Source organism: Fundulus heteroclitus, chromosome 3, assembly GCF_011125445.2.
Source record: "Fundulus heteroclitus isolate FHET01 chromosome 3, MU-UCD_Fhet_4.1, whole genome shotgun sequence".
In the NCBI taxonomy this organism is placed as follows: domain Eukaryota; kingdom Metazoa; phylum Chordata; class Actinopteri; order Cyprinodontiformes; family Fundulidae; genus Fundulus; species Fundulus heteroclitus.
In genome coordinates, this window is record NC_046363.1 from 11,417,695 (window position 1) to 11,433,276 (window position 15,582).

Consider the following 15,582-nt stretch of genomic DNA (forward strand, 5'->3'; position numbering starts at 1 on the left):
ATGTACCCCCCCCCCCCCCCACACACACACACACACACACACACACATGCACACCCTTTTGAACATTTCATCCTTTTCAAGTGCAACAACATCTCCACCAAAAATGAACAGCTTCTCCGTTGCTGTGTTGAAGCGTTTTTTTTTTTGTTTTTTTCGCTCCCTTGCTCACTTCAAAGCCATTTGTTTACTCTGCTGCCTCCTGACATTGTCTGTGGTAATTAAAGGAGCACGCTGAAATTTATGGTTTAATTATACGGGCCTTGTTATGCAGAGAGGACTAAGATAAGGTGATATGCTCAATAAAAATAAATAAATTCCATACGGGTTTATTGAACGCTATTTTTTTTTTTTTTTTTTTTTTGTGCAGAGGGTGCAGTTGTACGGGCCCTTCTTTAGTTGTGTGTGTGTGTGTGTGTGTGCGCGTCGCCGTGCTCATGCACCCTTATGTATGCAAATGAGTGTCCGTTTATTTATGTATTGCCCTGCAGGACAGCTGCAGCTCATTGTGCAGCGTGCGAGAATGAAATATGAAAAATAAATAAATAAAGAGAGACGGATGAATTGCAATCGATTGGCACTGGTTCACTCTATTGATTCCTGAACATGTTAAAGCCTGCTGTACTCCATGAAGCACTCTCAGTCAGAAAGCCCTCCGCCTATTAACACATGCTTATGCTGTATATGCCGCGTGTTTCTCGTAGCCTTCTCTCTGTGTGCGTGCGTCAAATGCAGAAGCTGCATGTTGCGTTAATGCTTAAGAAAAAAGTGTACGTTAAAACATTTGTGTGTGTGCGTGCAGCTGAGTGTGATTTTTTTTTTGCACATTTTACTAGTAAAGTGAGGACGTTGATGTAAAGTGAAGACCTTTTCTTTGTTCTTCACTTTTTTTTTCTGTGCTAGGGGTTGGGTTTAGGACTAAGGTGACAATTAGGTTTAGGTTAGGCCATAGAAAGGGTTGAAAATGAATGAAAGTCAATGGAAATCAAGGCAAGGTCCTCACTTTGCATTTAAAACAAGGATGTGTGTGTGTGTGGGTGGGTGGTTGTGCATGCTCTGTAATAGAGAGTGATCTTTGCTGTGGCCCGCAAGTAGCTTCTCTGAACTGATCTTTGAGTTGGGTATAAATAGCGCTCACTCTATAAATAAAGCAGCAGCACCTTTTACACAGACTCTTTCTTTGTAAAACACACACACACACACACACACACACACACATAGAAGCACATGCATTCAGTCCTGGCCTTCTACTTGCCGCATCTCACGCACCTGTTCAGACGCCATAATGTAGACAAATGCTTCCGTCTATACTCTGCCATTCATCCCTGCATCATTTTCTAAAGGTCACAAAGAAGAAAGTCTTTGGACATATTGACATATTTGCACGCGTGCATGACCCAGACCGGCCTCGTTCGGGTTACCCTAACAGATGTCTGGCATGATGTTGAAAAAAACAACAACATTCAATTTATGCTGTAGCCAATCACGTGACATCATGATCACAAACTTCAATGTGTTTTGCTGAGATTCTGTGTGTTAGACCAACACAAAGTATTACACAATTATGAACCGGAAGGAAAAGGATTTAAGTGAAATCAAGTATTGTCAAATCCAGCTGTTTTGTGAAGGTCTCAGAGTTTTTTTTTGTTTTTTTGGTGAACATTAGTAAACAAACAGCAGCATGAAGATCATAAAAGATAGGTCTGAAGGAAAGTTGTGGTGAAACTTTAAACATCTTACGAAGTGCTGTTTAATGCATTATCTGATAACAAGGAGCACTTTTGCGATAATTTTTTAAAATGCAGAAAGCTGAAGCTGCGGGAAGAGGTTTGAATACAAATGCAGGCCACACTTTTCAGATTGAATGTATCTTCCCCTTCCACTTCACAAGTATGCGCTACTTCTTGTTGACCTGTCCCATAATATACCTGTAAAGTACATTTGAAGTTTGTGTAATGACTGAGAATCATGGTGTATGATCATTTAACAAGTATTATTAAAAAATATTTGAAGAAAAGAGTTTTACTTATAAACCACCTGAAACATTTTAGTGGTATTTGTGAAAATCGAACCAGTGCCAACTTCTACCTTGAATTTCTTTGCACCGCTGGCCAGTGCTGGTGGAGGAAAGTTTCAGAGGCTCGCCGGCCGGCGTTGCTGCCTCCATACCTCACCGCTCGCGGGGCGAAACATCACAAGCGGCTTGCTGCCCAAAGCATCCGTCGTATGACTTTACATAATGTCAGAGGCCCAGTGTAACTCGACATGACTTGAAGCGTTTGCATAGAGCCACCAGCACAAACGATTACCAGGAAAGCTGGCGGTTAGCTGGCGGAATATCTGCCAATAAAACAGCATTTCCACACTAATCCTGTTTGCACAGCACTTATTCACTTTCACACCACTCTTCTCGTCAGTCCATAATAGTAGCTATGTGTCTGAAGAGCAACGTGTCCCATCCGCCGCTGTCTGCCCGGCTCAAACTCGGGCTACGAGTGTTTGGGGACGGGGCGCGGAGGTGGGGAGGGGCGAGGGGGGGGGGGGATAAATTGGTACAGCGGGCTGGGATACTGCAGCAGTTATTTAAGGCCCCGTAGGTGCTGCCTAGGCCATATGCTCCCATTATTCCGCTTGGGAGGGGCCCATGTGGGCGTGTGAGCGAGGCTGAAGCGCGTGGGGTGGGGTAATGGAGGGGAGAGAAGAGCAGGAAGGTAAGAGAGGAATTATTTTAAGGAGAGCTCTCTTATCAAGCACAGGAGGCATTTTTTTTTAAGACAGAATTCCAGCAGAAGCCTCCAGACGAGGTTTGAGGACGAGTTAGCTTGCAAAAAGGAAACGATCACGTTCCCTCTCAATATCCGGCTCTCTCACCGTTCTCTTTGCATTATTCATCTCATCAGGATTTAAGGGAGCTGAGTAAGATTGGTGAACTTTTATTTTTTTTTTTTCCTATCATCATCCAACAGCAAGAAAGGTCCAGATGAAGCCATTCTACAGAAATGTTTTTGTTACTTGTTGATTTCTGGAAACTCTTTTTTTTTTTTTTTTTTTTTTTTTTCTGAAAACAAGCGATCCCATCTGAATTATGACAGGGACGATGTGAATGCACAATAAACTCCTGCTCTCGACTCTGGATCCTCAGACTAAACAGCTCTCTGCGGCGGATAGCTCAATATTTATCCGTTTGGAAAACAAGGCCCACACACGGCTTTTTGCAGTTTGATTCATATCGCTTCTCTCTCTCTCTCTCTGTCTCTCTCTCTCTCTCTCTCTCTCTCTCTCTCTCTCTCTCTCTCTCCTCCTTCCTCTCTGCTCTGTCTCTTGTCAGGATGAGGCCCGCGTTCCTGATCAGGGCATTGCTCTCATGTTAGCCGCTTCACGGGAAGCACATCCCAGCATTCCCTCTGACACGCCGGCAGCAGCATTACCATAATTGGCTTTTCTACATGACGGGACAGAGGAAATAATAATGTCATTTTATTTACAGCCCTCTTGTCCCAGCCCGAGTGCTATCAGCCACCCCGCCCCCTCCGCTCTGTACCCTGCGCTGACATGCACCCCACACCGCCCCCCCCCCCTCCCACCGCCGTCTCATCTCGCGCTGTGCCTGCGCCGGGCGCGAGCCGCGTTCTGCCACGGCGTGTAGGTCAAGCGATGGCTTTTTGATCAGCTCCTGTCCAAAGCCATCAGGGCTGAGAGGCACGTAATGGAGAGCCGGGTGACAAACAGAATCTGGGGAAGGAATAAGACTGCCAGTTTCCTATTAGGGGCCGGCCTAAACGGCCTCGCCCCCAACCCGTACCCGCCACCTACACCCTCCCGCTATTCCCTGACACGGACACACTCCTGCACTGCCTAAATCACATGAGTGAAGGGGCGCCTGATTGGACATTAGTGCCGCAAATGACTGCGGTGATTGCCCCCTCTTTCCAAACCTACATCAAATAAATAAAGAAATGTGTGTAAATAAATAGAAGGAGGGGTGTTGGAGAAACGGGGGCCGGCGGTGAGGGGAAGCTGGATCGTTTCATCCCCGGCTCTCTCTCTCTTTGCCTCTCCCTCCCTCCCTCTGCCGTCTCATCGCCTTTCTGCCTTTCTTATCTGGTTTGTTTGGCTTTGACAGCGGCCAAATGGTGAAGCTCCTCGGGCCTGACAGAGAGTTATATTGATTTAACAACCAGCAGACTCTCAGCAAAGAAAAGGAAGAAGGCAAAAAAAAAAAAGAAAAAAAAAGAGAGAAGAAAAAGGAAGGCGGGAGGATAGCAAAGTTTTTTAAAGGGGGTGATATGTTTCTTGCCCCGCTTGTTGCCAAAATGCTGACATGTCTGCTGGTTGTATTTCATTCGGGGTGTTTAGAAAAAAAATCAAGAGTTGCTAAGAGTTACGTTGCCTAAGTGGAGGAATGTTAGCGGGGTGACCCGCGCTTGGCTGTGTTCTAGTGTGCCATTCAATGTTGATCTAAGGTGGGATTCAGGGTGTTTACTACTGCGGGGGGTGTTCCTGTCAGAAAGACATCATTTCTACAAAGTATTGATGCTGAATGAACGGCCGATGAGGACAAACAGACCCTTTTCTCTATGTCTGGCAGAGAACTGACATCATCCCCCATGGTGGAACAAGGAGGTGGCAGCATTATGGTGCGGGATACTTTTCTTCAGCAGGGATGGGATTTAGCTGATGGTAGCATGAGTGTATACAGGAGAGGTCAGGAAGAAAAGCTGTTGGGCCGCGTTCCCGCTGCAGACAAATGTGGCCCAAACCGGGTTTCTGTTGGTGTGTGTAGCGTTCAGCAAGATGGACGTCAGCCGCAACAGTACTGCACAACGGAGGGACAGTGAGATTTTAGACTTCGTGAAGATATGGAGCCAAATCTCTATTCAAGCCAAATGGGACGCTCGTATAGAAACCGTTTGGATGAGGGGCGCAGCACACGGCCGTGCACACACAGAGGGCTTTGCAGAGGTAACCCACGGTGTGGTAATCTGTCCATGTTGCATTGTGATACAGTGGACTGCAACGCGTGTCCTGCTTTAGGAGGCTGCAGGAGAGGCGCTGACATATACAATTAAAAGTTGCTCTCGACATTAAAAAGTTCTGAGTGAGTTGTGTGTCTGTGAAGTTGTCGACATGGCCTGCTCCACCATCCCTGCATCCAAAAAGACCTCTGTGTTAAACTGGCAGCCAAATATCCATAAAATGTCAGAAAACTGTTTCACTCTCTCTCTCTCTCTTTTTTTTTAACTCGCTCATTCCGCCCTCAGCACCCGCTAGACACTTAGAACCATAACACTTATTTCTTCCATCTCTCCTGGACCTCAGCGGGTTATTGTTCTTTTGCATATGCAGGTCAGTTTGGAGCCGCAAACAGTTCAGATAGAGGCAGATCTTTATTTTTATTATGTGAACGACCTCGCGTAAAAACTCCAAAAATACATTGAACTTTGAGATTGCAATGGGACAAAATGTGAAGAAGTTTAAGGGATTTAAAATCTTTTGCAAGACACTAAACTGTGTTCTTCATTGTATGGTGGTATGCTAATGTCAAAGTTACATAAGCTTGTACCATGCAGTAGTGTTTATTATGTTTGGCACAAGCCAGTATCAAAAGCTCTTAAAATTATTTGAGTAGTCCTTCAGAAACAATATAAGAACAATAATGAAGTCAGATGGGAACCAGAAACATATTTGAGTTATTTTTAGGTAATAAAGGAAAGTACACATAGATCTTTACCTTTATTGTAAACCTGGATGTATTTTATTGAGGTTTTATACGATAGACCAACATGAAGTAGAGCAGAAGTGTGAAGTGGAAGGAAGACGATGTAGGTTTGCAATTTGTTTTTTTTTTTTACCAATAAAGATTTTAAAAGCACGTTTTGCATTTGTATTCAGTTCCCCTGATTTAGTACTTTCTAAAACTACCTATAATGACAGCTGCACATTTGACGGGCTGTCTCTACCTGCTTTGTAAATGTAAGGAATGAAATCCTTACATCTTCTTTTTTGCAAAAGAGCTCAGCCTGATTGGATGGGGACCCTCTATGAATATCAATATTCCGGTTTTTCCACAGATTCTCAGTAGTTCTGATATCTGGTCCATGACTAAGCCATGGACCACACATGGATATGCTTTGCTGTAAACCATTGCAGCTCTGGTTGTATGTTTAGGGTTAGATGAACGTCCACCACAGTCGGAGGTATTGTGCTGCCTCTCATAGGTTGTCCTCCAGGATTGCCTTGCATTTACCTGCATCCATCTCCCCATGCACTCTGACCAGGTTTGCTGTTCATGCTGAAGAAAAAGTTCCCCCACAGCATGATTCTGCCACCACCATGTTCCGTCAGGAGGTTGGCCTATCCGGGGTGTCAGACCGTCGTTTCGCATGTAAACCTCTTGTCACGTGAAAAACACCAAGGCCTTGTGAGGAGACGTGCAAGAATGTCAGTTACAGGACTACGACCAGATAGTCCCGTGTTCCTTTTTATCAGTACAGCATTAATAGGAGATCAGACAGAGGGGTGGTAATGTAATTTTTTTTTCTCTGTGTGTGTGTGTGTGATGGTTGTGATCTGGCTCGGCTGGTGGCGGCCTTGATCGCTGCAGCTTCTGACAGCGAGTCTACCATCCCGTTCTGGCCACGCTGCCGCCTGTCTCCTTAATGGCGGCGCGTCCCCGAGCAAAAGTGACAGGCGCTTTGGCGCCCGTGCAGATGGCCCTGCTCACAGGCATCACCCGCTCTGCGAGCCAAACCGCCAGGGACGGCGGCGCCCAGCCCCCTGCCCCTTCCCTAGCCCGTCCTCTGCGCCGCCGGTATTTGCTCGGCGTATGTGCACCCTGAACCAGAGAGGGAGGGGGAAGCTTAATCTGCTCGCCAGTCAGAAGCATCCATCTTCAGGATGCAGTGATGGAGCTGATGTGGGGCTTTTGATATTCCCTCTTCATCACGCCTCGCGTTTTAGCATCCTGTCCAAACAGATGCAGATGAAGCGATCAGACCCTCGCTAACCACATTTCATCGCTAATATTGCACGTTGATGGCGTGCAAAGCCGCTCACTTTGCTTGCCTGTGATTCTTACAGATGTCGGCTTCTGCCAGTCTTTTGTCTGTGTGCTTTTGATATCGCCCCTCTTTGTTGTTTCCATGACAACATGGCAGGACAGGAATTGATTGACAGGGATCGTCAAAGGGTTCCCTGGCGACCCGCTCATTGCTGGAAGCCCCTCCCTGCTGCATTCTGCTTTTTTGTCACTCACCCAGGGATATTTCTGATTCGCCGCCTCTCAACCTGTTCTCTGTGCTCTGTGCGTGAGCCTGTTTGTGTTAAACACTGCCAAATATTGGGGTTTAGCTCTCTTTTTTTTCATTTTTTGTTGGCTCCTGCAGACATGAGTTGCTCACGTAGGTAATTCCTGCTGTATGTTTGCACTGTGCCGCTGTGCCTGTGAAGAGCGGATAGCCGTTCTCTAGGATGGTTTGTGTTTTTTTTTTTTTTTTTTTGGTTTTAAGTGGCTGATGCGTATTGATAGCCTGCTCTACTGGCAACGTGTTAGGAAGAGGAGAGGTTGCTGTAACAGAGGGGACTCTGCAGATGTGTTGTAGGGAGAACGGCACATAATGCTAATCTGCTGTGTTAGGGATTTTCAGGAGTTTTAGAAACTGTCTCAGTCTGTCAGTTGGATTGAAGCGCAGCCAGGTTCTCCTGTAGTGCTCTCATTCCTCAGAAATCTTGTCACGCATTAGGGGGGAGTACGTTGCTCATTTGGGGAGGGATGTTTTAGTTGGGTACCGGGCGGACTCAGACTCAGAGGCAGCGTTGTGGCTTGTGGCTCCGGGTTCGCGCTGTACAAGCAAATGTATGAGCTGTAAAAAAAAAAAAAAAAAAAAAAAAAAGTGCATACATAGATATGCACCGGAAGGTAAGCGTGCGGACGAACTCGCACTCACAAAGGCACGCGCTTGCGCGCACGCACTGGCGCATCATCATCATCATGCAGTCACACTTGATTTTGCAGCTGCTCACCTTCCCCCACCCCTCCTCCACCCATCTCCTCTCAGGCAGCAGTAAATGGTGCCAGTGTATATATATCAGGTATTATGTCCACTTAGATTATGATGTGACAGGTTAGCATGCCGTTTGAAGTTGACAGCACATCTGTTTCATCAGGAGAGACTGATACTGGCATCTAGGACGCACATCTCACCATGCAGGAAGGAGATAAAGGAAGGAGCTAGGGGGCTGTCTTTCCTGTCTCCCTGCTTCACTCACTTACTCCTCTCCCCATTTTTTTTCCTCTTACAGCCCTTCTCTCTACCACCACCTCCTGCTCACTTTTCCTTTCTTCCCCACATCTTTTCATTCACTTATCCGTTCCTCTCTCTCTCACTTTTCTCACTCTGTAGCATACAGATTCTTCCCAATCTACCGTCAGCATGCAGATGCACATACCTTTTTTGGGAATGACCCAGTCAGAGTTGCGTGGCTGATTTCCAATGTCCAGTTTTGTGCAGCTTTGCCCTGCCGACAAATGATCGTGGAATTCACATTTCAAACTATCTTTAACACCTGCAGTTACCCTGATTAGCATTGTTAACTCTTGCTCAGAGTGTATTCTCCAGAAAAGTATTCATCTTTACCTTAACTCTGACATTTGAGACACGTTTAACTCCGAGACAGGCTAAAGGCTTAAAAGGATAAAACAGAGAAATTTTCCTGTTTTACGTTTAGCCTTCTTGTTATCTTCTGAGGGAAATGTCAGCCCGTCTCCTCTATTTTTTTCTCTCATAAATTCTTACTCATTTAGTGCTTCGTCTGCCTTCGTTTTAAGACTCTTTACTGATTCTAAAAGTAAGAAGTTTGTGTCTATTTTCCAACTTCCACCCAGAAGAGGGCTATTGTTAGCATGGCCAGTTAGCACACAGGTATTCTGCAGTCATTGTGCAAAATAAGTTTGGGTGACCAACCAGTTAGTGGTCAGACCGGGTCAAAGGGAAATTGTCAGACTACGGTCACTAGCCGATTTCTCAGTACATGTTTAACCCTTTCATTTAATTTCCCAAATAAAAATATGCAGATGCAGTAGCTGATATTTTTGTGGCCAATTTACATTTACATTTTATTTTTATTTTTTTTTACTTTGACCTGCAGATAATGATTTTAGCCAATTCCAGTTTCTCTTGAAGATTTATAATACAGGTAGAAGAAAGGCATCCAAAATACCTTTTTTTTTGCCTTGCTGCAGAAAGACGTAATTGTTTATTTGTTAGGATCAGAGGAAACGTCACACATCATGTGTGTCAAAGAAATTGCAAAACAGACTTTAACTATTACTTGTAGAATCATAATTGGCAGCTAGCATGATTAGATGCATTCCCTCACGAATGTAGAGACTTACCTTAAGGTCTGCCAACATTTTCAAGTCCTGCATATTACAGGAGGGGCAGTAGTTGAAATCTCAAAATATTAAAACCAACCAAGTTTTGGTGCATTGTAAAGGATGTATTGTAAAGGCTAAAAGTAATTTAGCCTTCCTGTTATCTGCTAATGTCTCACCCCCTGTTTAAAAGCGCTAGTCTGAATGAATAGTGTAGACATCTTTATGGGACATAATTACGTTCACCTTTAACTGCACATAGCATTTGTGTTGTCTTTGTTTGTTTGTTTTTTGCTGACTGGCCAAACTGGCCACTGGTTAGGGCTGAGTGAGCAGAACATTTTCCGATTCTATTCACCAGCTGGTTTCTTGGTACAGCCGTGAAAAATGTTTTTCTTTTTTTTAACCAAAAGTAGTATTTACAAAAAAGATATAATTGTAGTTATTTCAACTACAAATTAGTAAACATAAATGTCTGAGAAGATGAAATTTATGGATGTTGATGAGTAAAATGCAGTAAAGATTGGAGAAGATAGAAAGAAAGGAAAAATAGGAGTTAAGCATGCAGCTGGGCTAACAAGGCCAAACAGTGATTTCCTGGGGAACATGAGACACGTGTGGAAGAATAGATAGCCGAGAAGGAAAAGGACAACTGTCAGAAGCTCAGCGATTTATTTTTCCCTTGGAGGCTTTTTTCACCACTGCCTCTCAGAGCCACATGTGCGTAAAACACACACAAGCTCATGTATGCATGCATACAGTCACATAGACAGACCTACACACAGACTCCACACACACACACTGGAGGAAAATAAAAGCTTACATTTTCCATCATTGTGTATTCACTCCTTGTTATTTAGTCAGTGGCTCTGTTAGTGTGGCGTTAATTTTTAATTTCACCAAGCTGACCTCTTTTTTCCCCTCTCTTTTCTGCATTTTAGCATACATGCCTGAGGATGAGCTTAAGGCAGCCACTCATGATGAGGAAGAGCACCTGCAGGATGACGGCCTCTCTTTAGATGGACAGGACACAGAGTTCCTGTGCAATGACGAAGATGAAGATGTGGATGGAGGCCAGCCGCCCAGCTACAGAGACTCTCCACTCAGCAATGGTACTAACCCGGATGCTGGATATGGGTCTCCACTCAGTGATGCCAGCGACCGACTTGCAGATATCAAGAGCACCTCTTCTAGGGACGGTCAGGAGAGGGAAGGCTCTGCTCCGCCCTTCCGTCCCAATAACGGCCTGTCTTTCCAGGATAGCCTGGCACAGATGAAAGCCGTCTATGCAAATCTCATCTCAGATGCCTCTTGGTCTAGCATCACAATGGACATAATGAAATCTAAGCCTGCTGCAGCTGGCAGTGTCAGCACTGCCCTCATGACTCCAGAACCTGTCTCTGCTGTCTCGGTCTCACCAACTACAACCAAAAACAAGGGCAGTGTGGTGAACATGGCTAACAGTCACCACAATGGCAGAAGCTCCACCAACACTGCCAACCACACCAGTAGCGTGAGTGCCAACACCAATGGCACAACAACTAGCTCCGTGAGCAGCCACAGTGCAACCAGCAGCAGTGGAAGCAGTGCTGGTGGGGCCAGCAATGGAAGTGGTGTAGCTTACGACTGGCACCAGGCAGCCCTTGCCAAAACTCTTCAGCAGACCCCATACCACCTTTTACCCGAGCCTAGCCTCTTCAGCACAGTGCAGCTCTACCGGCAGAACAACAAGCTGTATGGCTCTGTTTTTACTGGTGCAAGCAAGTTCCGCTGCAAAGACTGCAGTGCCGCATATGACACACTGGTGGGCCTGACGGTCCACATGAACGAGACGGGCCACTATCGAGACGACAACAAGGATAAAGACGAGGACCAGGGTAAGCGCTGGTCCAAACCACGCAAGCGTTCCTTGATGGAAATGGAAGGCAAAGAGGATGCGCAGAAAGTGCTGAAGTGCATGTACTGCGGCCACTCATTTGAGTCCCTACAAGATCTCAGCGTACACATGATCAAGACTAAGCATTACCAGAAAGTGCCTCTCAAAGAACCAGTGCCAGCCCTTGCTACTAAGCTGGTGCCAACTTCAGCTAAGAAACGTGCTATTCAAGATGTTATAGTCTCTCCGTGCTCCCCAGACTCCATTCATGCTAGTAGTGGTGGTGGAGGTGCTTTGTCTCATGGGGATGTGGGAAAAGATTCGAAATCTGCAGCTAACCCCTACGTGACGCCGAACAACCGCTATGGCTACCAGAATGGTGCCAGCTACACATGGCAGTTTGAGGCTCGCAAAGCGCAGATCCTCAAATGCATGGAGTGTGGGAGCTCGCATGACACACTACAACAGCTCACTGCCCACATGATGGTTACAGGTCACTTTTTGAAGGTTACAAACTCTGCGTCTAAGAAGGGCAAACAGCTGGTCTTTGATCCAGTGGTGGAAGAAAAGATTCAGTCGATCCCACTGCCCCCAACCACCACCAGACTCCCTGTTCCCACTACTATTAAATCCCAACCAGTATCCCCTGCCCTCTCCTCTAGCTCTGAGGATAAGAGGGAGGGACTGGAGGATGAAAAAGTTGAAGGATGTGAGCCTATTGAGAAAAAAATCAAGGAGGAGAAAGATGACTCAAGTGAGAAATCAGAGACTGACACTACTTCCTATAAATACCTTAGAGAAGAAGACCTAGAGGAAACACCCAAAGAGGGTCTAGATATTCTTAAATCTCTTGAAAACACTGTATCCAGTGCCATCAGTAAGGCCCAGACAGGCACACCCACGTGGGGTGGCTATCCGAGCATTCATGCTGCCTACCAGCTGCAAGGTGCAATGAAAAGTTCAGCTACTGTTCTTCCCCCAACCGTCCAGAGTGTTCAGATGCAGCCAATGTTTAACAGTGGGCTGCGAGGTCTTGTGAATGACCCCAACTCTGTCATTCACTCCCCTCGGAGCCCTTCCTCTCCAACTCCCCTCAGGAGCAATGTCACTGCCATGGAGGAACTTGTTGAGAAAGTGACAGGAAAGACTGCCACGGTGAAGAAAGAAAAGGAGGAGAAGCTGGTCAGCCTGGAGCGATGTAGGCCACCGTCATTGGTGAAATCGCCTTCTCCTGCTCTGAGAGAGCAGAGAGAGCAATTACCATCTCCAAATGACCTTTCTGTTGGTAAACCATCCGGAATGAGAAGCATCAGCCCGGGTAGCGTAGACTCAGAGCTTATCTGTAAGAAGGAACCCAAAGAGAGTCTCTTGGATGGGCACAGCAACCCTTCAAAAAATGGCTCAGAGGCATCCCAATCCCCGGTAACAAACGGTAACAGTCTTGGGATCATCACTGATCACTCACCTGAAAGTCCTTTCATCAACCCCCTCAGTGCACTCCAGTCAATCATGAACACGCATCTGGGAAAGGCTTCCAAACCTGTGAGTCCAGCAGCAGATCCGCTGTCTATGCTTTACAAAATCAGCAACAGCATGATGGATAAACCAGCTTTTACCCCAACTCCTCAGGGCAAGCCAGCCGAGCCCATCAACCACTTTCAGCTGTATGAAAGCAACGACCAGCCCATAGATCTGAGTAAAAATAAGTCCACCACGAATAGCAGTAACAGTACCAACAGCAGCGGTGGGCTGTTGACCAACAACAACAGTGTCAATGGCAACAAACCTCTTATCTCCCTCCCTGACTCTGTCTCCTCTCCTCTGAGAGAGAACGCCCTGATGGACATCTCGGATATGGTGAAGAACCTTACAGGAAGACTGACACCCAAATCGTCAACTCCTTCCTCCATCTCGGAGAAGTCTGATGCCGATGGTAGTGCATTCGAGGATGCCCTGGAGGACCTCTCGCCCGTGCAGAAGAGGAAAGGGAGGCAGTCCAATTGGAACCCTCAACATCTTCTCATCCTGCAAGCACAGTTTGCCTCTAGCCTGAGGGAGACCCCAGAGGGCCGTTACGCAATGACTGACCTGGGCCCCCAGGAAAGGGTCCACATCTGTAAATTCACAGGGCTCTCAATGACCACCATATCTCACTGGCTGGCAAACGTAAAATATCAGCTGAGACGGACTGGGGGAACCAAGTTTCTCAAGAACATGGACTCGTGCCAGCCCGTGTTCCTCTGTGGCGATTGTGCCTCTCAGTTCAGGACTCCCTCCTCCTACATCAGCCACCTGGAGTCTCACCTGGGCTTCAGCCTGAAGGACCTGTCCAAACTGTCAGCGGAGCACCTACGGGAGCAGCAGGCTGCCTCAAAGGTGATCACAGACAAAATGACATTCGGCAGCCCACTGTCAGCCTTGACCACACCAGAGGACGACACGGGCTCTGTCTACCAGTGCAGACTTTGCAATCGGACATTCGTCAGCAAACACGCAGTCAAACTGCACCTCAGCAAGACCCACGGCAAGTCTCCGGAGGACCACCTGGTGTTTGTCACTGCTCTGGAGAAACTGGAGAAGCTTGACAAAATGGAGAAAGTTTAATCAAGCCAATCCATGAGCTGCTGAGGGAAAAGACTGACAGCTGTGGAACTGATTAGAATTTCATTGCACTAAAATGACATTGTTCACAGTTACTGCACTGGGCCGAACTGAGCCGCCAGAATAAAAAAAAAAAAAGAATAATAAAAAAAAAAAATCAGTCTTACTATTTTTAGTTGTGACGACTGCCTGACTGGACCATTTCTTTCAATGTTGTTTCTTTTGTTTTGTTTTGCCAAGCTTTTTTACACTTATTTTGTAAAATATTTATATGCTATTTGTCTGACCTGTGCATGTATTTTAGTGAATCAAGGTTAAACACGAAATTTGAATCTTTTTTTTTTTTTTTATAGCAAAATTACAACTACTGCTTCGATGGTGAAAGTGGCATACATTGGTGGAAGCCAGGACTGTGTAATACTTGATATCAAGAAAGTTAACATTAAATGTGTACACCAAAAGAACGAAAAGAAGGTACTCTGAAAGACTGAAGTACAGTAGCACCTTAGACAGTTGAATTTGTGAAGAGAACATGCTTTCAAGTGTCTTGCATTTCTTAAAGTCTGATTTGGAAAGATCCAAGGATTATCATTCCCACCTTTCCATTTCTTCTCCTTGTGATTATATATTTTCATTTTTGTTTTCACTTTTTAAAATAATGAATAGCCTGCTCATGAATCTGTTGGTGTATAAAAAAGAAGATCATTTGGGAAACTAAAAATGCTGCTTCTCGGTTACAAGTGAACGGCCATCAGTATGCAAGTTTGCTCTTAAAAAAAAAAAGAAAGTTTCCTTGCTGTGAAGTATCACTTTATAGCAGATTTTCCAGTTGTATGGTTTGTTACAAGTTTCTCTTTCTAAAATTGTGTCGCTTTCTTCAGCTGTAAAGAGAACAGTCCGTTACATGTAAATGACCACCAGTGAAACGTCAGTGCTCCATAAGACATATCTTATACCATTTAAAGAGGCTCAACATTCTTTGTATCTTAAGGTGTGTGCATTCTCTAACTTTTATATTGTCATTTTATATAGAAAAATGATTAAAAAAGAACATAAAAACAGATGGTGTATATAAATATATGCTGTAGAGCTACAAAATGTCATTTTTTAAAGAAAATTACAAATTAAGCTACTTTGGCTCGGTTTACAGAAATGATTTTAATTATACTTGCATCCAATTTGATGCATGAAATGGTGTGGAAAATAAATAAGCGATGCACAATGACTATACATTTCAATGTTTTATTGACAATATTGTACAAAAAAATGGAAAAAAAGAAACAAAACAAACTTTTTAGCACCAGTTAGTTTGTTTCCTTTTCTTTCTCAATTGTAAAATAAACCCCAAAGCAGTTGTTAACAGTCGAATATTTGTGGTTGTGTGTTCTTTTGTCATGCTGGTGCAGCAAACTCATCGTGTATAAATCTGGGCTTTGTAGAAATTTGCTCTCGGGCAAATAAACCATTCACATCCATATCAAATCCTAACCCAGTGTAACAGGATTTCTTTTCATGGTTATTCTAAACACGAGCGTTGCTGAGGTGCCATTTAAAATGGCCCCTGTAGCAGCGCATTTTTGTTTGCTGCAACGGGCCCACTTTTAACTTTTAGCCAGAATGTTTTGGCAAAAAAAAAAAAAAAGGAAAAAAATTGCCAGTGTCATACTTCTAACTGATGACGGAGCTGCATCATACCGCCAATGATTATGATGATAAAGATGACGGGGATGATAAG

At 45.1% G+C, this 15,582-nt stretch overlaps 1 protein-coding gene across 2 annotated transcripts in view; it reads left to right on the forward strand.

Annotated features, from left to right (window-relative positions):
• LOC105933420 (teashirt homolog 1) overlaps nt 1–15,212 on the forward strand; it is a 48,991-nt gene extending 33,779 nt beyond the window's left edge. For both annotated transcript variants that reach the window (XM_021321723.2, XM_012872953.3), the window contains exon 3: nt 10,312–15,212. In XM_021321723.2, coding sequence (XP_021177398.1) covers nt 10,312–13,850 — 3,539 coding nt within the window. In that variant the 3' untranslated portion in view covers nt 13,851–15,212. The remainder of the gene's footprint in view (nt 1–10,311) is intronic.
• Nucleotides 15,213–15,582: the final 370 nt, after the last annotated feature.